General features: G+C 45.3%; 4 protein-coding genes across 6 annotated transcripts; 2 read left to right on the top strand and 2 right to left on the bottom strand.

The window, feature by feature from the left end:
• Window positions 1-17: 17 nt before the first annotated feature.
• On the bottom strand, window positions 18-2,878 carry mrpl42 (mitochondrial ribosomal protein L42). The gene is made up of 5 exons (XM_063216874.1): window positions 2,720-2,878; window positions 2,445-2,505; window positions 2,157-2,241; window positions 1,479-1,642; window positions 18-153 (listed from the first exon to the last, which is right to left on the bottom strand). Exons 1-5 carry the CDS (start codon window positions 2,808-2,810, stop codon window positions 108-110), a joined length of 447 nt encoding a protein of 148 aa, XP_063072944.1. The 5' UTR covers window positions 2,811-2,878; the 3' UTR covers window positions 18-107.
• A 759-nt stretch (window positions 2,879-3,637) lies between these two features.
• Window positions 3,638-4,702, top strand: LOC134464799 (protein SSUH2 homolog). Its single transcript, XM_063218143.1, has one exon. The coding sequence runs from the start codon at window positions 3,638-3,640 to the stop codon at window positions 4,700-4,702; it is 1,065 nt and encodes a 354-aa protein (XP_063074213.1).
• A 137-nt stretch (window positions 4,703-4,839) lies between these two features.
• Window positions 4,840-16,673, bottom strand: pwp1 (PWP1 homolog, endonuclein). Of its 3 annotated transcripts, none has more exons than XM_063216872.1 (15): window positions 16,620-16,673; window positions 15,427-15,485; window positions 14,440-14,594; window positions 13,629-13,714; window positions 13,263-13,359; window positions 13,044-13,154; window positions 10,947-11,074; window positions 10,175-10,248; window positions 9,948-10,044; window positions 9,547-9,608; window positions 9,158-9,269; window positions 8,627-8,717; window positions 8,189-8,310; window positions 5,817-5,922; window positions 4,840-5,368 (listed from the first exon to the last, which is right to left on the bottom strand). In XM_063216872.1, exons 3-15 carry the CDS (start codon window positions 14,552-14,554, stop codon window positions 5,274-5,276), a joined length of 1,296 nt encoding a protein of 431 aa, XP_063072942.1. In that variant the 5' UTR covers window positions 14,555-14,594; window positions 15,427-15,485; window positions 16,620-16,673; the 3' UTR covers window positions 4,840-5,273. The 3 variants fall into 3 exon arrangements, with proteins under 3 accessions (XP_063072942.1, XP_063072941.1, XP_063072939.1); XM_063216871.1 differs by lacking the exon at window positions 16,620-16,673 and adding an exon at window positions 16,452-16,490; XM_063216869.1 differs by lacking the exon at window positions 16,620-16,673 and adding an exon at window positions 15,655-15,849.
• Window positions 16,674-16,821: 148 nt separating this feature from the next.
• On the top strand, window positions 16,822-21,862 carry LOC134464797 (uncharacterized). Its single transcript, XM_063218142.1, has 5 exons — window positions 16,822-16,901; window positions 17,739-17,810; window positions 18,979-19,097; window positions 19,287-19,326; window positions 19,796-21,862. The coding sequence occupies exons 1-5, from the start codon at window positions 16,884-16,886 to the stop codon at window positions 21,860-21,862; spliced, it is 2,316 nt and encodes a 771-aa protein (XP_063074212.1). The 5' UTR covers window positions 16,822-16,883.
• Window positions 21,863-23,334: the final 1,472 nt, after the last annotated feature.

Raw genomic sequence — 23,334 nt, 5'->3', positions numbered from 1 at the left:
TGCAACTGACAAGTGCATATGTTTACTTACACATTTATTGGACGAAATAACACAATAATATCAATAAGCATATGAGTTCACATATAAATGTACATTCCAGGACAATATTAACGGTCTTTTGGTGGATTCTGGTTTCGGCGCCTCATGTGATATCTGAAAAAGAAAAAATCAAAATCAAAATGAACCTCAGTCAACCAGTTTGTATCAAACCCTTTAGGATGAGGCCAACTAAGTTACTACTCTGCTCTTTGAAGATTGGTGATTAAAGGTGCACTGTGTACTGTTATTAGTAGTTTATTTCAAGAACTCATGCTACCCATTCAAAAATCTTACATTTTCCATAAATACCACCATCAAATTCTAAGTGAAAGTGAAAGTGAAAGCCCATTGGGAAACTCCAACTCTCGTTGTCATTGTGACACAGCACTCCACAGCACAGAAGTGTTCACTGCACACAACAAAATTGCATTTATGCTTCACCCGTGCAAGGGGGCAGCCCTCAGATAGAATAGAATGCACATCGGATAGAACTCACATGCAGACCGTCCAGTGAGAAAGGACAACTGAACATCCAGTGAACCGCTCACGCTGCCTCTGTCCCTTGTATTTCAATGTCCCATCAGTCATAATACGGACAACTGCAGGGTATGAATGGGCCTAAGCCAGGGGTGGGGAACCGTTCTCATTCAAGGGGCCACTTCAAACTCATCCGAGGGCCATAAAAGTCCTCCGAGGGCCTTATTATGAACGCAAATTAGGATTTCCCCCTGCACGTTAGGCCTATATTGAAGGCAGCCACCTTTAAAACAGACCCGACCTTCTCTAGGCCCCATGAATATAGCTTAATTGTATTGCAACTGTATTTTCTGAGTTTCCTTTACAAAATATGTCATATTTCATGTGAAACTGCTAGGCTGGGAATCGATCCAAATTTCCTGGATCGATTCGATTCCGATCCAGAAGGTCACGATCCAATTCGATCCACGATCCCATTCGATTCAATATCGATCTTCTGTATTGCTGGGTTGTCACTTTAACCCATTTATGCCTAACATTCTAAGACCAGCTAGTATCTCAACCTTTGATACCCACACAAACATGAAATACCTTGGTATGAGACAAAGAAGTGGGAAACTTGGTATGAGAGAGAAAGGTGGCACTATTAACTTGAACAGGCCGTGTGTATTTGTGCATGTAGTCTACATGAATGTGGAAGAAAGCTACAGGATGTGGTTGAGAAAATAGCACCTATAATCATTTGCAAAAGATCGATCCACAAAGTTGTGAATCGATATCACACTTTTCGAACATGAATCGATATTGGATCGCGATTCGATCTTTTGAACCCAGCCCTAGAAACTGCATCACATTAAAACTATATCGGGGGATAAAACGGCCTCAAGTGCCGCAAACGGCCCTCGAGACATAGGTTCCCCATACCTGGCCTAAGGAGTCAAGCCACTACGTTGAGTACTTACTGTCCTCTTGGGTACCAGCGATGCTTTGTGGTGTAGAACATCTTGCTGAGCTCCTCAATGGTGGGAGCCTGCTTGTTCTTCAGCCTGTCTTGGCTGAGTCGCTCTTTTAAAACTTGGTCATGTGTTTCTGGAGGGGAGGTTATGGGATCAGGTCGAGGAATGGGCTACAGTGAGAAGAAAAAGAGAGATAATGTCTTGTCAGTGAGTCTTAAAACTGTGCAATGGATATAAAATACAGTACTTTAGTTGATAATGCATGTAGCAAGCCTTTTCCTGATACCATTTACTTATTTATTTCAGTCAGGTGAAGACCTTCACAAGGATGCTGTGGGACTACCTCAGTCAATTAAGCTAACCAGATTTCCAATCAACTGGCTTAAATAACACATTTACTATGCATTGTGACAATATGGAGATTCAATAGTATTATTTAACAATGCACCAATAATTTTCACTCCACACATGGTAAGAAACTTGGTTTATGCAACTGCTACAGTATCTGACATTATCAGTGTGTTCACTCTCAATCACAGTCAGTAAATAAAATGTATATCTATTGTTACTTTATGTTATTGTTGCTTATGTGTCCGAGAGGTTTGTGTTTATAGCTTAGTGTAGGTACTAAGTTTAGCCCTAAATTCAACCTAGGGATTGGATATTGACTTTTGTCGTCCTCACCTGACTTAACTCGTATGGGAATTCAGCTGCAGGATGGTAGCACACAACTGTTTTTCCATCCGACGTCACGCCAATTTCCACGTTGCTGAGGAAAATAGCACACGTTTAGCCCAAGACTACAGCAATTCAAAAAGGTGGAATGATTAACAGATCTAGCAGTTCAAGCATCAAGCAGTCCAAGTATAATTGTAAATAGACAGACAAGTGGCGCGAGCTCATGGAGAGAAGAGTCAATAGAACATTAATGTTAACTCTGGAAGCACACTTGACTTTGACAAAGTCACTTACCAATCGTCAATAGGTGGACCCTGAACTGTCGACTTGGCATGGCTGGGATAAATGCGTACACCTTTGGGGAAAATAGTTTATAATTAATGCTCTTATTCATGTAAAACGTGTCCTTTGCGGACGAACAAACAGAATTGAAAGGAGGATACCGATGTCAACAGTCGGTTAACCTGAAAAGCATTAGCCACACATCCTGCAGAAGAGCTAACTTACTACTACTACTATTACTGTAACTAGTTGTCATAGTATACCATATTAGCAGCCGTTCAACTTACCTTTCACGTATAAAACATTTGATTGGCCAGACAATCTGGGACAAAAACATTTAATGCTGTTAAAAATTCCTTGACCTAATCTAGCAGCCATGCTTCCAATCCAAACATGACATCACAGCCACAGTACTTCCGCGAATAATGTCCGTACAGCGCAAACTGGGAATGAAATGGTTCCGCACGGCCTATTGATAACAGACGTCTGAAATTAAAAATGATGTACTGAATTTAATATTTAGTATGATTTAATTAAACTATTATGACTGTTTTCCCAAATAAATAGTGAATGCAAAAATATTAATCATTTATAAACTGTATGCTTTTATACATTTTACAAATTGTATGCTTTCCCCTTGTGAATATATTTTTTGTGTGTTTCACAAATTCCTATAGCCTACATCAGAGCCGTGGGAACTCGTCTGTGACAGGGGGTGCAGGGGTGCAGGGGGTGCAGGCATTTTTTGCACGGGGGCTTTTGGGGTCCTCCCCCAAGAAAATGTGTGTCTTCGATGCAATTTCCTGCATTTTAATGCATTTTAATCAGTGTCCGAATGACGGACGTCTGGCTACCCTATGGGGGCTGAAAATGGTCAGAAAAGTTATTGTGCTTGTAACCCATTGCACCGCTAGTTCCCACAGCAGGGGGTGCGGCCGCACCCCCTGCACCCCTACTTCCCACGGCTCTGGCCTACATGTCTTTGCATGTAGTACAGCAGTAGTTAAATCTAACAAAATCTGTTTTCGGCTTGAATAGTTATGTTAGTATTTTCTAGAGCCCTTTATGTTCCATTGTTGGGACCAAAACATTCTAAAGAGCATTTATGACATCACAAATTGAAGAATATAACATATACAACTGCTCCTGCTCAGTCCACCAAACACAAGAAAGGGATGGCTGAGGATTTAACACCTCCATAGAAAATGTCTATGGCTGCAGATCCCCCACCCCCAGCCCCCGCCTATCGCTGTGATGTTATCCTGGAACCATCCCAGTATACCACCATCTCTCCTCCACATCCAGAGCACGAGAAGAAGCATCGATCACATCATCGTCCATCTGAGATGTACCACCAGGTGAAGGAGTCCAATTTATCAGAGGATGATGTAACGGATATTGTGTATGCCTGGGTAAGGAGCAACCCAAGTCTGTCAAGTGCACCTGCCAAAGAGTCTGTGTTGACACCTGTGACCCACGATGTGGTGTACCACTACTATCTTGAGACGTTTACAGAGCAGAGATCGGTCTGCATGCGATTTGAGCCCAAGGCTACAGAACCTCCCATAACCGACACATCCAACACTCAACAGCCCAGACCCTGGATGGTTAAAGTCTCACCCGCCAAGATGTTTTGCAACGCGGTGTGCAATTTCCGTCTGATAAACACAGATCAGCTCAGGGGCTGCCATTACTGCGAGGAGGAGAAGTGGCTGAAATGCCCCCGGTGTCACGGCTCAGGTAACAGGCCGTGCGCTCGGGTCAAGGCCCATCGGGAGACACCCTCCAAGGAGTGCAGCCAGTGCCACGGGAAAAGAGAGGTCCCTTGCTCCACCTGCATGGCCCTGGGCAAGGTGTGCTGCAGGATGTGCCTGGGCAAAGGACGCCTGTGCTACTTTAAAGAGCTCCGCGTGGAGTACCGTAGCCACCAGGAGACCCAGCTGGTGACCTCCTGCGGGATACCAGAAGACAAGCTGCTGGACGCCGCTGGGGAGGTGCTTCACGCCAGCACAGGGGTCAAACTGCCACCGCTGGCTCAGTTTGCGGTGCAGCAGGTGAACGAAGTCTCGAGGAGCATGATCGAGAAGTCCCACCAGAAGTGGCCAAACTGCAAGGTCATTCAGCAGAGGCATCAACTGAAGGCTGTGCCGGTGACTTACGTCCAGTATGACTGGAGAGGACAGAGCGGAGGTTTCTACATCTACGGCACAGACCATCAGGTGTACTGGCCTGACTACCCGCAGCGCAATGATCGGTGCAACCTTCTCTAAATTGCAACACAACTCTATGACATTATTATTAAATTTAAGTACTTTTTGCTTCTCTTAATCTTAATGGGGATTGCATTTGCTGCTTTAAACAAGGGTACAGACATTTCAGAGGAAAGTTCTAAAAAAATGCTAATCAATGTGGTTAGTTATGTGGTTAACAATTTCCCATTTTATTGTCTTACAGTGAAATATGCACTAGGATTCATCGATACAAGACCAATGCAATGTTTAAAAATAAAATGTACATAGACTAGGTTTTGCCAACCTACTACATCTTCGCTCATATAACCAGTGATGGCATTCACCACGGTCTCTTTACACCAGCATACCTGAAATATACGGGTATGATTTAATCATTGAGGAGCCATGTTACCTTCTGAGGAAAATGTCTTACATTTTTCCCCCAGACAAAAATCTTCTTTAAAAGGTCCTCATTTTCATGATCCTTTAACACAGTGTCACTAGTTACAGTTCAACAAATGGTCCTTTTTGTCCTGCAAAGTCTCTTGCTCTGCAGGTGTCCAAGTTTGGTAGTAGGAATGAAGCAAATGTCCAGGTTGAGGGATCAGCATCAGGACACCTCCATCTCGCCTGTGCTGCTGCTGCTGGAGGCCACTGTTGAGGTGTTGGCTACCAACCGCTCCCTGCTTCCAAACACTTCAGTGACTGAAAGGGAAGAACCAAAAACACACATTTGGAGATAGTCCTTCAACTATGTTGCAATCAGAAGACACTTTTATACGAAGTCAAACTCAACTTTTATACAAAGTTACATTTATTAAGGTACGGATGGAGTGTATAATAACATTTTGCTCGTCCTGTGAAGATGTACTCAAACATTTGATTCAGGATTTACATGTGGATGCGTTGCCAACAGGTGTATATACTGTATATCCCCTCTGACAATTGTGCTTCCAAAATAGTACTAGTTCTGGTTTTAGTCCAGTTTTTATCTGCAATTTACAAGGTCAAAACGGGAAAATTGGAGTTTATGCAAAAAAGTAAGTAAAGTGGAAGATGATGACCTTACGTGATTGGTTGAATTCGACTTAATTTAATTATAGAATTGGAATTGCGTGAAAGATATCACAAACACTTAACAACGTCATCATACCTGCTGTGACATCAGTCATGTCCCACACCCGAAGGCCATCCTTCTGTCCTCCAAATGCATACACGAAGGGGAGGTCAGGACAACAGGCTGCACAAAACAGCACTCCCTAGGAATGCAAATAAACAAACAGCTGTAAAGACAGTTTGATCTCTGGTCATGTCTGTGGCATTTTGCTTTTCCTCCTGTTGTATTATAGCATTATTTCTCAACTAACCTTTAGAAATAGTGGGCAAGAATTGTGTAGGACAGTGGTCTCCAATTAACTTTTCCCAAGGGCCAAATAATGTAGAGCAAGCCAGGCCGCGGGCCAGACACCCCCCCCAACAACAAAAAAAAAGAAAATAATAATAATAATAAAAATAAAAATAAATAATAGAAACACTGTTGAAATATTAAAATATTAGTATTAGCTGTTGCAATATAGTGCCAGGGAGGAATGTAAATAAACACCAACTGTGGACAGGTTAACGAGAGAGAGAGAGAGAGAGAGAGAGAGAGAGAGAGAGAGAGAGAGAGAGAGAGAGAGAGAGAGAGAGAGAGAGAGAGAGAGAGAGAGAGCACGTTCAACTGCTGAATGAATGTTCAACTGCTGAACGTGCTCTCCAGCAGAGCCACTTCAGTCACGGAGGGAGGGAGGGGGAGAGAGATTTAGGCTACATAACAAGACCTAAAACAAATATAGGTCAATGTGCGCTAAAATCCCAATTCGATCCAGGAACCAAAGTCATTTCCATAGCGATTAAATCTCATTGAACTCGTGCGCTGCATCTCACCTCTGCCTGAACAGAAAAGACGCAAGCCCATGCCACAGGTGGCACCGAGGCAGATGAAATAGTTAGTTTCCAGGAATGCTCGTCTATATATTTCTTTATTGCGGTCGTTTTCGGAAATCATATTAGTTTTCCTCCAACGCATTCCCGATGTATCATGCATTCTCTGCTCAACTGATCTCGCATAACGCACCCCTACCAAACTACGGGGAAAAAATATCCTCCACATTTAGAATGGGCTACTACAGTACGCCAGCTAAAATGCAAAGAGGGTGATATCACAAATACACAAAAATAGTGCAGGGGAGGAGAATCGTCCACATTTAACAGAGGACAGGGTGCTCTAATTGCATAACTGAGCGCTCAAGACTCTTCTGGTTGAACAGAGGGAAACACGCACCGTCTGGGCTGTCGGGGAGATGAGGTGGGCCATCAGGAATATTAAACCCTATTCTGCCTAACTACTAGCCTACGTATGTTTCCTGGACATTTCTGAAATTCGGGTTAGGGGTAGGGTGGAGCAAGGTAGCCTACTGTTCTCGGATGCTCACGTGGCGCCTTCAGATAGGCTAAATTAGGAATGCGATACAGTTATACACGTGCGATACAGATATACAGATACGGTCAGCCAGACCTTGAATATTACGAGTGCAAGACAAAGCAAAACTGATGTAACAAAGACATACAATAGAAGCACAGGAGAATCGTTTACATCTGCAAACATAAGAGAGTTGAGAAAACTCTGACGACTTGGCTTAAATAACTGCGCTTCGCGCCTCATGACTCTCCAGGTTTAGGTTAATAGAAAGGGCGCGGCTCACCGCGGCGCGCAGGCTGCACCCAGCAACGTTGACCTTCAGGAATACTCAGCTAATCTTCTACCTGGCTCTATATTTCCAAGACATTTTAAAGGAACTGGTTTCGTTTTTGTCCTCCCTTCTTTTGGTAACGACTGTTCTCTGGAGCTTGAATTGCGTTAACGTCTCTACATGTAGGCTACTACCTTGCATAAATGATACTTCCAAAATACGGGATAATTGTCATCCAAACTTCACATAAATGTATGCGAGTAAACAAAAGACAAAATGTATCTGGCCTGCTAAATACATAACAATAGGGAAGGAGAGAATTGTCCTCATTTTCAACCAGAAGAGAGGAGAGTGCTTCGATACCGCACAATTGCGAATGGTCTGATGACCGAGGAAAACGCAATGATGAATAATGGCTTCTCTAGATGTCTAGGAGACAACAGATTGCACTTCACCATTTTCCCTCATTGTCAATGTCTGTCATGAGACTGTTATTATAAGATTTAACTGTTTGTGAATGCTTAGGAGAGATAACTGACGTTTTTGTGATCGAAAATCGCGCATGGCCACAAATAGGTGCATTTATGGTTTCATTTTTAAGGACCTCATGACGGGCCAGAAATTTGCTGCCCGCGGGCCGCAGTTGGCCCGCGGGCCGTTGTTTGGAGACCAGTGGTGTAGGACTTCTACTAGTGTTACTACAGCTATTCTCAGACATGACTACAGTCCACTGGAATATGAATAGATCATTAGCCAGTGAAGGGGAGATCACATAAAGGAATTGGGCACCAACCATTTTCATGTCCCGGGAATGAACAAGACTGGGTTTGTTGCTGAGAACATCCCAGATCTTCACATGTTTATCAGCTGAGGAGGTCACCAGGAATCCTTTTACTTGGCTACTCAGGTCCATACCTATGGCAGAACAAAATGAATGTAGAAACATTAGATCAATTTAATTAATCAGGTTAATCAACTGTCATCATATGTACAGGGCTAAACATTGAAACTACAAGCAAAAAAGAAAACAAAGAAAAGTATTTTGAATTGGGATTTTTAAAACTCAAATTAATATGGCCTTCAACGGGGAGATCTTGGTTTAGACCGGTTTAGTAACATTTCACGTTTAGGTAGATCATATCCATCTTTTAAAAAAAATGTATTTTTTAAATATCGTGTTCATTTTTATTCATGGGAAAGAATGAATGTGAAGTAATGTATTCTGCCCTACCTGAGACTTCTCCATCATGGGCCCTGAGCGTGAACAGTGGCTTATCAGTACGTGCGTCTAAAGAGTAGACAAACCCATCCTCTGTGCTCGCCTGAAAAGAAGAAACAAGGAATGTTGATGACGTGTCTTGAGGTTTGGGTACTAGGCCTGTATGCAGTCAATAAGCTGATGTTCGATCATGATGTAAATAAAACGCGGCTGCTCTCAGGCCTCAGAAGCGGTATGAATGTTTATTATGCGCCGCATAATGAAGGGGGTACATCAGAGAGAGCACAGTTACATGCATTGAGTATTCCGGTTTCAAACAGAATACGGTCGGTTTCAGAATATTCTATTTACATGGGGAGAGTGGAACACTAGTGTTCTGCAACAAGAGTGATGCTTAGTGTCTTGTTTCTGTCAAGTGGGATGGGGGTCAGAAGAGAGTCAGAAATACTCAGAAGTTCAGACTAAATGTACAACACGCCTTCAGCCTGTTCAGTATGACGATGAAAGGGTAAAAGTATGGTATGGTAAAAGGGCCTTGCTCACCAGGAAGTTGAAAGGCGAAAAGTGATCCCACACAAGCCGCTCAACCTGCCCACTGAACCTCCAAACTCGATGGCTGTCCTCTGGACTTCGGCAGTCGTACAAAACGGCCGATCTGAGGATAAGGAATATAGGGGTGCATGAAAGTAGTGTTGAAAATGTTGTCTAAAATGCAGTGAAAATTTTAGTTGGTCTCTCTGGAATGAGACATTGACGCTTCAATGTAATTTTTATTTTCAAGTGGATAGCTGTAGCCTAATGGTTAGGGAGTCCATCTTGGAATTGGAAGGTTGCAAGTTTGAATCCCATACCATCCATGACTGAAGTGCCCTTGGCACCTAGCGCCACAAAATGTAAAATAATGTTAACGGGGGGAGCAGGATTTCGCTTACCTGTCATAGGATCCAGATATAAGAGTCTGAGCCTCAAAAGGATGGAATTTTAGGGTCTGAACCTGAAACCAGAAACACACATTTATTTAGAGATATTAAAAAAAACATCTAATGAGAGGGGTATGATATATGTTATATGTAAGAAATATACATCAGTAATTTCAAAAGGGTGCTGAATTATCAATATTGAGAGTGGGGAAAACTAAAATTTCAGTGACAATAGTGCTCCTAGAATATGCACATGTTAAAACTTAATAATTATTTATAATAATAATCATTTGGTTCTTGTCTCAACAGAGGGCTTTGTTTTCTTAATCTAATTGATAAGGATAATTTAAGGACAGTTCAGTTACAATCATGTGTTTCACTATTTTGGTGTGGCTTCAGGATACCATTCATACCTTGTCAGTGTGCTTCCTTAATGTGGTGGCAGGCTTTCCCTGGGTCAGATCCCATAGAATGACCGTCTCATCTGCTGATCCACTCGCTAGCACATTCCTGCGGGGCAAAGAGAGGGCAACGTAGGTGAAATTACAATAGGAACCTTTCAGAGAGAGAGCGAGCGAGCGAGAGCGAGCGAGAGCGAGAGCATGCCATGTAAGGACATTGCAGAAGTACAGCTACTCACCTAACAAGTTTGTTCCAGGAAATATCTAAAACAGCATCAGTGTGGCCCTCGACTGGTTCTGCAGCAGCTGCAGCCTGCAAGGCAGAAAGGCATTAACCTCCAATCAGCAGAGTGTACTCACTAATACAGTGCAGTAGCATAACATTGGAATCTAACTGGACATTGTACACATTTCCAAAAAAGTTTGACAGATGGACAAAAACAAATCACAAGCCTCTCGGGCAGTTTCCCAACCTTTTGGTCTCAAATGCCCCCTAAGCCTTTCCATGAGTACCCCCTCATTCATGCTCTGTATCTCTTCCTCTATCCCAATGGGACTATACATTTGTTATTATTTCGCTATCCCAAGTACCCCCTGCAGTGTGCTCGTGTACCCCTAGTGGGAAACACTGCTCTAGGGAACAAAAAGTTGAACTTTGCACACAAGAGAAGGAGATAAACAAATGTGTGGTTGTGCAGCCATGTGGTCAGAGCCGGTACAGAAGAGCCTTTGCTCTTCCGTCATTGGATTTGCAAGTGATGTCATAAGTTCAAGGCAAAGAAACTTTGCTAAGCGTCTAAAATTGAATATAGATTTCTACACATGAACTTTTCTAGACTGTATTAGTTACAGGACTGTTAACAGAGACAGGAAACGTTTTTGGAGAGAGCGTGAGACAGGGAAGGATCGGCAAATGACCCGGGCCGGAATCGAACCCGTGTCACAGGCGTAGCAGCTCACTGCCCTACAGTTAGAGCTATGGCCTTCCACAAAATGAACCGTATTTATCACCTTTTTGCCTTTCTTCTTCTTCTTGCTCTTCTTGCTGCCAAGTGTGAAGGCGGGCTCTAAGCAGTCCACCACGTCCAGGTCCCACACGTCGATGACGGGAGTCATGTTGCCGATCGCTGCATAGTTGGCTGCAAGAGTAATCACATAATAGTTAGTTTATTTTATTAGGGACAATGTCAAATTTAAGCGTAAATGTTAACATTTCCTGCATCATAACAGTTACTCTCAGGCTAATTAACATCTGTGGTCGCCTAGCATGTTTTTGGTAATATTTTAGATTAGTGACAGAAGATAAGGATAGAAGTGGAAAAAATACTGGTAGGTGTGAACATTATAGTGAAATGATGAAGTACATGTAAAATGTATATGAAAAATAAAAGCACTTGACTTGTCAGTACAACAAATAAGGCAAGATTGTGTCAAACGGATTTATGCAGAGGAACAATAAGACAGATTCATTTTTGGTTTTCAGGCCGACCAGAACGGAGGCAGTGCCGGTGCCCACACCAGTAACGTTTCACACTTAAGTGCTTATCTGCATACCGCTTGTGTTGATATCGGGCTCTGAACTTTTTCCACACGTGACCGTGTTACTGGATGAACCTGCTGACGGCCATGTTTTCGTCACGGTTCCCAGAGAAAAAAAAACAAATATATTGCGAACCACCTTTCCGGTTCGTGAACGCGAAGATCTGTGGCGTGAACAAGACGGCCGTTAGGTACGGGAACGGGCACCCGGTACAGGTTCTCGGTCGGCCTGAATGCGCTATTCGTGTGTGTGTGTTTGGCGCCCCCTAGGCATCCGAAAACATTGCCGGTGTCCTGTCTATATGAGCGACCCATCGAGATGTGATTCTCTTCGCTACTGAACATGCGCACGCATGCGCACACCCTCGCGGTGGTTTTCGCGGGTGATTGCCCATCGAATTGTGAGACCGCAAGTTACGATAGGATCCCCTGACTGTCAACTTTAGTGAAACTGTAGCGCAAGTTACAATAGGATCCCCTGAGACTGTCAACTTTAGTGACTCAAACTGTAGCCTATGTCCTCCTGAGGTTACCACCAGTCATCCATAGTTAGCCTACACAGCCTGTCCACCGACTGTCATGGACTGAAAGTTATGATACCAGTATATCCCCGGGAAATAGCGTGGCAGATCATTGGAAAATCTGCCAAATAGCGTGGCCTCGTACATTTGCTACTTTGTTGCCTAACCGTAATCGCTCACACACTCAGCCTCGAACATTGTAACATCGATCAGAAAAGACTATTTAGGCATATGTAGAGGAGGCGTTCTCGTTGCAAAATGGAAAAAATCGCCACCTCTGATTGAGCTGTCAAAATGCTCCCTCCACCCTTTTCACTCAAGAATTTGAATCGACTGCATTGTAAAATGCCTCAACATGGTAATAAGAAATGCACTGGTGGGGATGTTATGAAAATATGATTCCGGTCATTAAAAGACAGACATCTGCCAAAACAAAGCCACAATACGCTACCTGCTATCTGGGAATAGGCCTATCTAAACCGCGCTTTATCCCCATAGCATGATTTCATGTAGCAATTTGCCTTGCGAGCCCACGTCGCATTGAAACCAAACCAACAGCAAATGACTGCATTAATCAACCCGTAGCCAGGCCCTGATCCCAAACACTTTCTCCAGTATTTGCGCAAACTCAACTCAGTCTCTTTCATATGGCACGTTTCTTAACTTGCTCAAACGAGAGGCTCACGGTTGTCAGCAGCCGCATGTTCTTATTTAACTCCGCACGAACGATTGCACACCCCTGTCCGTGAAATAAACAAAGTAATGGTTATTAAAACAGTCCTACGTGGACCGATTGAAACGCCTTCCGCGGAAAGTCAAGGTCGCTCATTTAGATGAGGCATCGCAAATCGATAGAACACCACTATCGAATAGGGCAACCGGTCGCTCATCTCGACGAGGCAACACATCTCGACAGAACACCGGCAACCACAGATAGACAAGACAGATGGGGAGGCAGGCAGGCAGGCAGGCAGGCAGACAGGGTCACTGCCATACCTGGCCCACCCCCCTGCTGGAGGCCTGGGAAAAACTATAGGCATATACTGACCTGTGGTCTCTTCAGGGTTGGGGTCAAAGTTGAGCCACTCCACACAAAGAGGGTAAGCTGGCAGGAGGATGTCATGATGAACATACAGAGAGTTCTCCTCTGTATTGTAAACTAGGTGGAGAAGAAGCAAAGACACCATGAGTCCCCTCCACAGAAGAGAACTATTGAATCTGTAAATAAGGTTAGAAGTTTTGAGATGTGCAATGTTGTTTTGCTTACTGTAGATTTCCAGGTTACAGCAGTCCTTCTCAGCTCTGCCTGCCAAGATCAAGTTATCACTGGATTTGACCTGGAAGTCCTCTCTCTCATACTGATCCTGAGGGGTGCAAACAAACAAATCACATTCCATTTAGCTGATGGTTTGTTCCCAAGGCAGCTTTCCAATCAGGTAGTAGTCAGTAGCATGAAATACGTGAGGAAATATACTGTACAAGCCAAGCAGAGGTAGGAAGGTTGTGGCAGAAGAGAAGATCCTTCACATGCTTTAAGGTTGAACGAGACACAAGTCCCCATACCACACCCACACTTATCTATGAATTCTGATCAAATATTTCTTGAAAATAGAGAGTCGTATCCGAGACTTACTGTGTCTTTGATAGTGACGTAGGGGTCCTCCTCATTGGTTCCGTACACAGTAAGTCCAGCCAGACTATCACCAAGGTTGGCCGTCACTGAGGATAAGAAGAAGACATTAACATACAAGAATTCCAATGTATTTCACACCCAACATGAACCTTTAGTATATAAAGTAACATTTCACTACCAATTGTGTCAGCACATGAAGACATGTGAAAAATAAAAATCTTAAAGTTTGGAATATGACAAAATTGACCAGGCTTTTCACACAAAAAACGATACAGTGCATGTCCTTACAGAAAAATACTCCTGTGTCCTTCCCTGCTTATTCTTTGATTCAGCATTTTACCCTTAGCCTCTAGATTCTAGAAGGAAAACAACACTTCGCAGAATCTGACCGCAATAGCGCTCACAATCTTACATACAACAGTGTTGCAACTGTACACTGCACCTAGATGTTATCTAAAATGTTACTACTAGTTTGCTTTATTGATTTTATTTACTTATCCATTTTGTTTTTTCCCTCTAGCCAGTCACTGTACAGTGCTTTGGTCAGTTTGCACCGTTTTTAAATGCTCTATAAATAAAATGTTCTTACTAATTATCTCCAGTCACGAGTACTAACCTGCACTACGTCTCATAGGTCCTCCACTATTATAAATGCTCTTGATCTGTTCTATTACTTGTCTACTGCTGTAATCTGTGCTGACCCCACTCTGTAGGCTGCTCGCATGAATTTCCACCTTGTAGGTCAAACGCGTCTGCTAGGTGTAATGTAACAACAAGTCATGGCTCTGTGAAGGTCTACTGATTGAGTTACCTGATTCCTCCTCGTCATATTTGTCAAGTTCATACTCGGCCAGCTCATCCTTGTCCTCCTCGGCCACATCCTCTTCCTTGACGGTTACAGCTCCCTCTGGCTCCTCGCTACCCATGCCTTCATCCTCTTCACTGTCACCATCACCAGCACCCTCGCTACAAGCAAAAACACAATAAAGAGCCATGACGTATGAACAACACCACCAGGCTTGAAGCGTCGTGACTCTTTCGATAACCCCCTGACAACTAGCCTCGCGAGCCATCCTATGTACTTCCGCCAAATGATTGGCTCCACTACTGTAGTCTGGCCGTGCTTCTCTGTGGAGTGCCTGGAGCTGTAGAATTTTGATCGCAACGCCCCCCCAGAAAACAGCCAATAATTGAATATGCCCCCCACGTGGGGGTGATAGGGGGAGGACCCTCGTGACAATGACGTACACATCTGCACCAGAGCCATTGGTCTGCGCTATGTTGTTGTTGAGTAACTGCCACCGATTGGGTGAGAGTTGTCCAATAATTTCAAACCATAACTGAGTGCAAACTTCCTGCTTCCTACAATCGCTTCAGAGCAAACAAATGCCAGACCATGAATACGAAATGAAATGGCAGTATTATGGGATGGTCAGGACCAGGCTACCTGACAACAGGGCATTAGACAGTTAGACAGTCCATTCAAACTATTGACGCCTATGCAGTCATCAGCTGCAAAGACGAAAATGGTATGTTTCCGGACATATCTAAAGGCAGATTGTCTTGTTCTCATATGAATTACTGGTTTTACATTGCTATTCTTCCCTGACGTGCCACTTAACCATTTAGTCCATCACTGTTACCGGTCCTGTCTTGTCTTGCACTTTAGGTCAGTCTGTAAAATGTCAGTCCTGTGTATGTATATGTATTAGCATGGTATAGAGAGAAAATGTTAATTTCATTTTCCTTGTATGTGTTGTGCCTGAAGAAAGTGACAATAAAAGCTGACTTGACTTACCCCAACTCCTCTTTGGCCTCAGCTATAATTCTCTGAAGCTCTTCTTTACTTAACTCCACCTAAAATGAAATTACACAGACCATTTCAAATTCTTTAACAATGCAATCGTATATTCTGTGAATTAGGAATTGTAAAATGCAACGCTTGACAACACATTGCATTGACATTATTGCTGATTCCGAAAAGTTAGTAGCCTATGTAATATGCTAGCCGTAGCCCATTGCTTACTTTGTCGGGTGTTTCCTTTGCGACTCCTCTTTTCACCCAACCTACGCATGTTATTTGAGAGCTCATTGTTGCGGTCTACATCAAAATATTAAAATGATATCAATATTAGGCCAATAATAGCCTTGTGAAACCGTACTATTGAAAACCTCTGCAACTGTTGACACGCCAGCCCTTGCACGTGTAAACACTGAAGGGGTCCTTTAACTTGTGCGGACAAAATGACGTCATTTAGGTATGTTTTAATTTTGCCTGAATTTTTGCTGTCCACTCGCGCTCGCACACACAACACTCACGAGCCTATCGTACCTCTAAACACAATCCCTCCTTTTGTGTTCGAAATAGCCTGCAAAATAAACCATGTACTGTGTAGTTCTTCTATGCTCTCATGTTGATTTATTTCCCAAGTCTCCTTTAGAAGGACTAGGCCCCTATGTAAAATCCCATTTAGAAGTGTCTTGATTGTGGTCCTTACGTTAGGCCTATCATACTCTGAGACTGGGGGGCACCCCATACCAGCCCAGCGCACTGGACTTTTTAGCCTTTCTTCGCATTTCATACAGGGTTAACTTATAGCCTCCTTTATGTGCCTTGCCGAGAAGGAAATTGCTAGTTGTTGTATTGCTAGTAGTAGCAACAATCTGTGATTCATTCAGACTAGGCTACTTTATTAGAATTAAAATCCATAAAATGTACCACAAAACTGTCGATTTGAACGGTGGTTACGCGGAATGATTTTTTGTTTGTTTTTTGTTTTGTTTTGTTTTTATTACCTCGATGTTTAGGTAGCCTACATTTACCTCGGGGTTTCGTGTCAGCACCATGGTCAGCAGCCAATAGCCACCAACCTGAACCAAACGTTCGGCATTCTGTGCCGGAAAACGCTCATTTCACAGTTTATGTATTATTTTGATATATATTTCTATCTATGTGACAAATGAAATTCTAGGTAAACTCCTTGTAATAACCTCGCAGAACTGAAGGTCACTGCTCGCAGTAGGTCTAGGCCAAACTTTAGTAAGCTGCCGAGTGACGTCAAGACGTCAGAAAAATACTACGTGTCTTATCCACAGGCGTTACTATAGTTATAGAACGTATATATTTGAAACATTGAACTAGAATGTTGAACTAGAAACCACACTTTTACCGGGACATTTTCACGAACGGCAGAGAAAATCCTTTCGCATACGACTTTTACGAGAACAGGCTTCTTTTTGTCCTTCACTGGGGAAATGGAGGACGAATTAGAGGTATTTATTCAATTATTTATTTAGTAATTAATGCGTTTAGCCTATTTATTTATTTATTAAGCTAGGCCATGGGTGTAATTTTAGGTGTGGACGGTGGGGACATATCCATACCACTTTTGAGATAAACCTAGCTTGTCACTACCATTTTTTCACAAATATAATGTAAAAACAGCATACCCAGACAATTTGCCATGGCAATGTCCCCACCATTTTCCAAGCTAAACCTACACCTCTGAGCTAGGCCTAGTCCATTATTCAGCTTTCATTCAAGTCGAAGTCAAACAAACTGGAAATATGAGTAGGCTAGGCTAGGCCCTAGCCTAGGCCTAAACATTTCCTTCTTGGTTGAGACTATTAGCCTACAGTTCAATATCTGAATTGTAGGCCTACCTACAATTATGGAGGTGTCATGTTTTAAAATTTAATTCATTTAAACTTAGTGTTAGAGTTCTTCATGTGTGTGTGTGTGTGTGTGTGTGTGTGTGTGTGTGTGTGTGTGTGTGTGTGTAAAGAACTTTGAGTCAAGTTAGCTGTGATAGGCTGCTATATAAATTAGTTTTAAATTAATTTTAATCAAAAAGGTAAGCTCGTGTTTGTAGATAGGCACTTTTTAACTTCATTGTCAAATAAAATGAATCACTTTCCCAGTCTAACCCACTAGGATGCACCTGTTGATGTATTTTCCTCATACAGTATAGGCCTACCTTGATATCAGAGCTCAATAACACTTTTGCTCTGTGTTATCTAAACAGCCGTACATATACCAATAACCATCAGCAAACCAGAGAAGTGCAATGGTCTGAACAGAGGATGAAATGTTTTTTGTTTTTCTTACAGTGTCTGCCCTACCACCTGTGTGGTATGCAGGGGACAGTCTTCTGCCTAGACGCCATGTCCTACAATGAGAAGGTAAGACTCCTATGTACACATAGGCCCTACTCACAATGTTTAAATCAACTCATAATTTGGATGTTTTACTGAAGATGCATTTGTAGCTCAAAAGGTCTCAGTAGAGCCGTAGCTTGAGTTACCGCATTGCCATAGGGTCCCGCGGAACTTCTGCCGACAAAAAATGGCAGTGAAACTATTTTTTATTTATTTATCCTTTATTTAACCAGGAAGTCCCATTGAGTTAGATCAACTCTTCTTCCAGGGAGACCTGGCCAAGAAGGCGGCTTAAAATGTTACACTAACCATATATGGTCAAATATGGCAGATGTCGTGATCCCATTCAGTTTTTTGCACAGCTTTCACAATGTCCCTGATGAAGTGTTTGTTTCCATAGAGTATCATTGGGACTTGATCAAAGAAAGTGTTTTTTTTTGCACATTTCAAAGCACAACATTTCAACGGACTGTGTAATTATTTTCCCTAAAATGGTAACTTCCACATTTTTAGAATTAGTGCATGTAACCCAGCCATGCTGACACAAACGGTATGTCAGAGAGGGGTATAGCTGGAACCTCAGAGGCTAATGTAAAACCACATGACCAGAGATCAAAGAATAATGTAACTCTGTTCTATCTACGGCTCTGGGTCGCTGTATCTACACAAAAGTGTCGGGTGCTCTTGGATGAAAGGGGTCAGTCTAATTCAGTAAAAAGTTTTTATCCAGGAAACAAATAGTAATCAAAGAGGAGGGGGAAAACCCCTTTATTAACTTTTTGGCTATAACTTGGTAACAAAACAAATGTTTCAACCATACCAGATCTTTTTCATCACTTAGCTCTGACTTAATACTGATATATACAACACAATATTGACAATATAGGCTATCCTGAATGTGCACCCCATGAAGGTATGTATCCTTCCTAACCTAGCACAATTCCTGCAGGTCCAACGCTTAACTATTTACGTCACAAAAGTGACTCGTCCGTTCGGCAGCCTCAAGAAGAGCTATTGTGTGAATGTGGGAATCTGTGTGTTTGAAATACATTTTGAGTCAACTGTATAGTTGTGATATTGTGCTATATAAATACGTGCTGTTGCTGTTGGATGTATGTGACCAATAATACACCAACCATCTAAAGAGTGGCAGTGTATTTTGAATGACAGGCCTTCTGCTTGTGTCTTGTAGAAGGTTCTCCTCAGACTCTTTGTGGAGCTGAAGGCCCAGGGCTCCATCAACAATGTAGTGACCATGGAGGATGTCACCGAGAGATTTCTCATGCACGAGAGGGAGAGCATCATGCGGTCGTACGTAACCCATCATGGTTTCAAAATTCATACAGAACATTTTGCAGTGTTGACTCAACACTTGGGGAGTAAGACAAACACTGTAGGTGTTCAATTTGAATGTGTGAATAATAATACTATAGTATTTACCATCTATAATCTTTACTTGTTAAATGACATGTCTCTTTTTTACTCATGATTATTGTTTAGGTTTCCTGCATTTAGGGACGGCAACGATCCTCTCTACCTGGTAAGACTAATTACAATGTCCAAACAGATATTAAAGTACCTCTTAATTATTTTTTTAGTACACAAACAAACAAACTGTCTTGCATTGTAAATATGTTAAAGGCACCGGCACAGGCACAGTAAGCAATTTCAGAGATGCGGACTCATGGCTCAGTCTCTGTTGTTCTCTATGAGAGGCAATTCCGCTTCCAGCCTGCAGGTTGATGATGAACATTATATTGCTTTAACCCTTTGAGGCGTGTATTGTGTGTTTTCCTTGTAGCGCAACAGTTTTGCTCAAACATTCTACAGCTCTCACAGACCTGTGTTAAAAGTCTTACTGAATGTTTAGTGAGAATAGCATTTCACTCAAATTCTTGTAGTATACACAATGGCACTCCTCAAAGGGTTAATCATTAGTTCGCTGCCATGCTGTGACTTACTGAGTAGGTTCTACATTATTAACATGAAGATTACTTGTGATGTTTCAGATCTGGGACATCAATGCCCACCTGAGGATGCAGACGATGCTGCACGAGGTCAGGAGTGAGGTGTTGGCCAGCGCCATCACAGGCCTTTCGTGCGCCTCTTCTGCATCTGGCAGTGCACTGGGTGTCCCAGAGAGGGACTCCATGGGTCACCTGCAGATGCCCACTCTTCGGAGAGTTCTCCGTGACATCGAGCTGGACCTCCAGGACCGGCCATGCACCCGTGTCTCCTCCCGTGCGGAGGTTCTGACGGACATGGTCTGCCATCTGCTGGCGATGATGCATGACCCCAGCCTCCCTGACGCTGTCGAGCTGCCGCACCTGGCCATCAACATCATCCAGGCGGTGCTGCGCAACTTGTCTTGCATCCTCCCTAGAATCATCACGCACGCCATGTGGTCCCATCCAGCGACAGTGCGGATGGCCCAGTCGGCATTGCGCCAGCTGAGGAAGATTGTGCCACGTGCCTTTCAGCTGGGAGAGCTGCTGGCGCAAGGTGACGAGAGGCTGGTGTCTGCTGCTGTGGATGTGGTCACCAGAAAAGTTGGGAGGCTTTTCTGGGAGGCCTATCCACCCACGATCATGGCAGCCAGTGCTGGTGGGAGTGTGGCTGGGGAGAAGCACGTGGTTTCATCTGAGATGATCTGCATTGTGGTGTCTCTCGTGCTGACCCAGCTGAGAACAGAAAAGGACGCTGTGTTCCTCTTTGATCCCAGCAGCTGGCCACTGCTCGACCTGATCGCCAACCAGCTGGCCCAACATGGGGTGAAGGTGACGAAGGAGCGGAAGAAGGTCACCCGCTGGCTCAGTGCTGGAGAGATGTCTGTGGTGGTCGACTTCACCTGCCAAGGTCTACTGGCGTTACACCCCGGAGCGGAATCTCTCCTGGACGCCCTGGCCGACAAGACCAGGATGGTGTCCAGATACGTCAGCCAGCTTGTGTCTGGACTCATTGCTGGGTTTGTTGCCTACTCTCCTGCTCCCTTCCCTACACCACCACCGCCTCCTCCCGGGTTCTCCCTCCCTCCCTTGGCCCCTGGTCTTCCTCCTCCATTTGAGGGCCCACGTGCACCAACTCCTCCTACCTTACACTACCCTCATCCACCACCAAGGGAAGTGAGGCCACCACCAGGGTTTTCCACACCTCCCCCAGGCTCACCTGCTCAGGCTCCCTTGTCAACTCCAGGGTCTGCTGCTCTGCCCCCAGCCTCTCTGGCTCCCTTCCCCCCTCCTAGTTCTGCTTCTCTGCCACCCTTCTGGACTCTAGACTCTACTGCTCTGGCTCCTGCTTCTACGTCTGCTCCTGCTCCCTTCCTGACCTCACTGCCTACAGACTCGCCTGCTCCGGCTGTCTACCTCAGGCCAGGCTCTCCTGCTACCATCCCGATCGTACTGCATGCTCCTGGATGCTCCCCAGTGTCTGTGTCCACAGCCCTTTCTCCTCCAGCCTCACAGCCACCTCCTGAGTTGACTTCATCACCTACAACCTCTCCTGCTCCTGTTCCATGTCTGGCTCCCTCCTCAGCTGCACAGCTAGCTGATCTCCTGAAAGAAGTGAAGCCTCCTCCTGGGTTCTCCACACCTCCCCCAGGCTCTGCAGTCCCTGCTCTCTCCTCTCCTGTACCAGCTGTCTTCTTGACTCCAGGCCCTGCTGCTCCGGTTACCGCTCTGACTGTGACTCTGGACTCTGCTGCACTGGCTCCCGTCGCAACTCCAGGTTCACCTGCACCGGCTCATTTCCTGACTCCAAGCTCTGCAACTCCCTCCCCACCTGCACCTGCACCGGCTCCAAGCTCTGCTGCTCCCTCCCCACCTGCACCGGCTCCAAGCTCTGCTGCTCCCTCCCCACCTGCACCGGCTCCAAGCTCTGCTGCTCCCTCCCCACCTGCACCGGCTCCAAGCTCTGCTGCTCCCTCCCCAGCTGGAGGCTCTCCTGCTCCTGCTGTTGCTCCTGCTCCTGGCTCTCCTTGTCCGGCAGAGGGAAGGTTGACCATCAAGACCAGGGTCAGAAAAGGCCTGCAGAGGATGTGGGAGACTCTGGCATGCTGTGTCAGATCCCCCGATGACTGAATCGTGCGCACGTGCACACACACACACACACACACACACACACACACACACACACACACACACACACACACACACACACACACACACACACACACACACACACACACACACACACACAGTGGGCTCGACTGCTCTGTCTCCTGCTTCTGCTTCTGCTTCTACTCCCTCCCTGACCTCACTGCCTCCAGACTCGCCTACTCCAGCTCCCTACCTCAATCCAGGCTCTCCTCCTGCTCACTACCCGACCATACTGCTGCTCCGGTTCCCGCTCTGACTGTGACTCTAGACTCTGCTGAGCTGGCTACCTTCCCAACTTCAGGTTCACCTGCACCAGCTCATTTCCTGACTCCAAGCTCTGTGACTCCCTCCCTGCCACCAGGAATTCCAGCTCCCTTTCCAACTCAAGGCTCTCCTGCTCCTGTACCTCCTCCTGCACCTCCTGCTCCTGCTCCTGCTACAGACTCTTCTACTCTCCTGCTGCTGCTCCACAGTCTCCTGCTCTCCTGCTGCTGCTCCACAGTCTCCTGCTGCTGCTCCACAGTCTCCTGCTGCTGCTCCAGTCTCCTGCTCCTGCTGCTCCAGTGTCTCTTGCTCTCCTGCTCCCGCTCCACAGTCTGGTGCCCTCCTGCTGCTGCTCCACAGTCTCCTGCTCTCCTCCTGCTCCACAGTCTCCTGCTGCTCCTCCACAGTCTCCTGCTGCTCCACAGTCTGCTGCTGCTCCACAGTCTCCTGCTCTCCTGCTGCTGCTGCTCCACAGTCTCCTGCTGCTGCTCCACAGTCTCCTGCTGCTGCTCCACAGTCTCCTGCTCTCCTGCTGCTGCTCCACAATCCCCTGCTCTCCTGCTGCTGCTCCACAGTCTCCTGCTCTCCTGCTCTCTTGCTGCTCCTCCACAGTCTCCTGCTCCTGCTGCTGCTCCACAGTCTGCAGTGTCTCCTGCTGCTGCTCCACAGTCTCCTGCTCTCCTGCTGCTGCTCCACAGTCTCCTGCTCTCCTGCTCTCCTGCTGCTGCTCCACAGTCTCCTGCTCTCCTGCTGCTGCTCCACAGTCTCCTGCTCTCCTGTTGCTCGAGTCTCCTGCTCCAGTGTCTCCTGCTCCTGCTGCTGCTCCACAGTCTGCTGCTGCTCCACAGTCTCCTGCTCTCCTGCTGCTGCTCCACAGTCTCCTGCTGCTGCTCCACAGTCTCCTGCTGCTGCTCCACAATCCCCTGCTCTCCTGCTGCTCCTCCACAGTTTCCTGCTCCTGCTCCTCCACAGTCTCCTGCTCTCCTGCTCTCCTGCTGCTCCTCCACAGTCTCCTGCTCTCCTCCTGCTGCTCCTCCACAGTCTCCTGCTCCTGCTGCTCCATAGCCTCCTGCTCTCCTGCTCTCCTGCTGCTGCTCCACAGTTTCCTGCTCTCCTGTTGCTCCAGTCTCCTGCTGCTGCTCCAGTCTCCTGCTGCTGCTCCACAGTCTCCTGCTCTCCTGCTCGCCTGC

Source organism: Engraulis encrasicolus, chromosome 15, assembly GCF_034702125.1.
Source record: "Engraulis encrasicolus isolate BLACKSEA-1 chromosome 15, IST_EnEncr_1.0, whole genome shotgun sequence".
Lineage (NCBI taxonomy): Eukaryota > Metazoa > Chordata > Actinopteri > Clupeiformes > Engraulidae > Engraulis > Engraulis encrasicolus.
Note: the sequence above shows the minus strand (reverse complement) of the source record. Positions and strands in the feature narration are given on the sequence as shown.

Excerpts from the sequence above, each read along its gene's own strand:
- mrpl42 (XM_063216874.1), bottom strand. The coding sequence starts at position 2,810 with ATGGCTGCTAGATTAGGTCAAGGAATTTTTAACAGCATTAAATGTTTT. Across the intron at positions 2,506-2,719 it reads AAATGTTTTATACGTGAAAG|GTGTACGCATTTATCCCAGC; the intron begins GTAAGTTGAACG and ends TTTTCCCCAAAG. Across the intron at positions 1,643-2,156 it reads TCCCATACGAGTTAAGTCAG|CCCATTCCTCGACCTGATCC; the intron begins GTGAGGACGACA and ends TTCTCACTGTAG.
- LOC134464799 (XM_063218143.1), top strand. The coding sequence starts at position 3,638 with ATGTCTATGGCTGCAGATCCCCCACCCCCAGCCCCCGCCTATCGCTGT.
- pwp1 (XM_063216869.1), bottom strand. The coding sequence starts at position 15,720 with ATGAGCTCTCAAATAACATGCGTAGGTTGGGTGAAAAGAGGAGTCGCA. Across the intron at positions 8,718-9,157 it reads TTTCGCCTTTCAACTTCCTG|GCGAGCACAGAGGATGGGTT; the intron begins GTGAGCAAGGCC and ends TCTTCTTTTCAG. Across the intron at positions 8,311-8,626 it reads CCATGATGGAGAAGTCTCAG|GTATGGACCTGAGTAGCCAA; the intron begins GTAGGGCAGAAT and ends GTTCTGCCATAG.
- LOC134464797 (XM_063218142.1), top strand. Across the intron at positions 17,811-18,978 it reads CCATGTCCTACAATGAGAAG|AAGGTTCTCCTCAGACTCTT; the intron begins GTAAGACTCCTA and ends TGTGTCTTGTAG. Across the intron at positions 19,327-19,795 it reads GCAACGATCCTCTCTACCTG|ATCTGGGACATCAATGCCCA; the intron begins GTAAGACTAATT and ends GTGATGTTTCAG.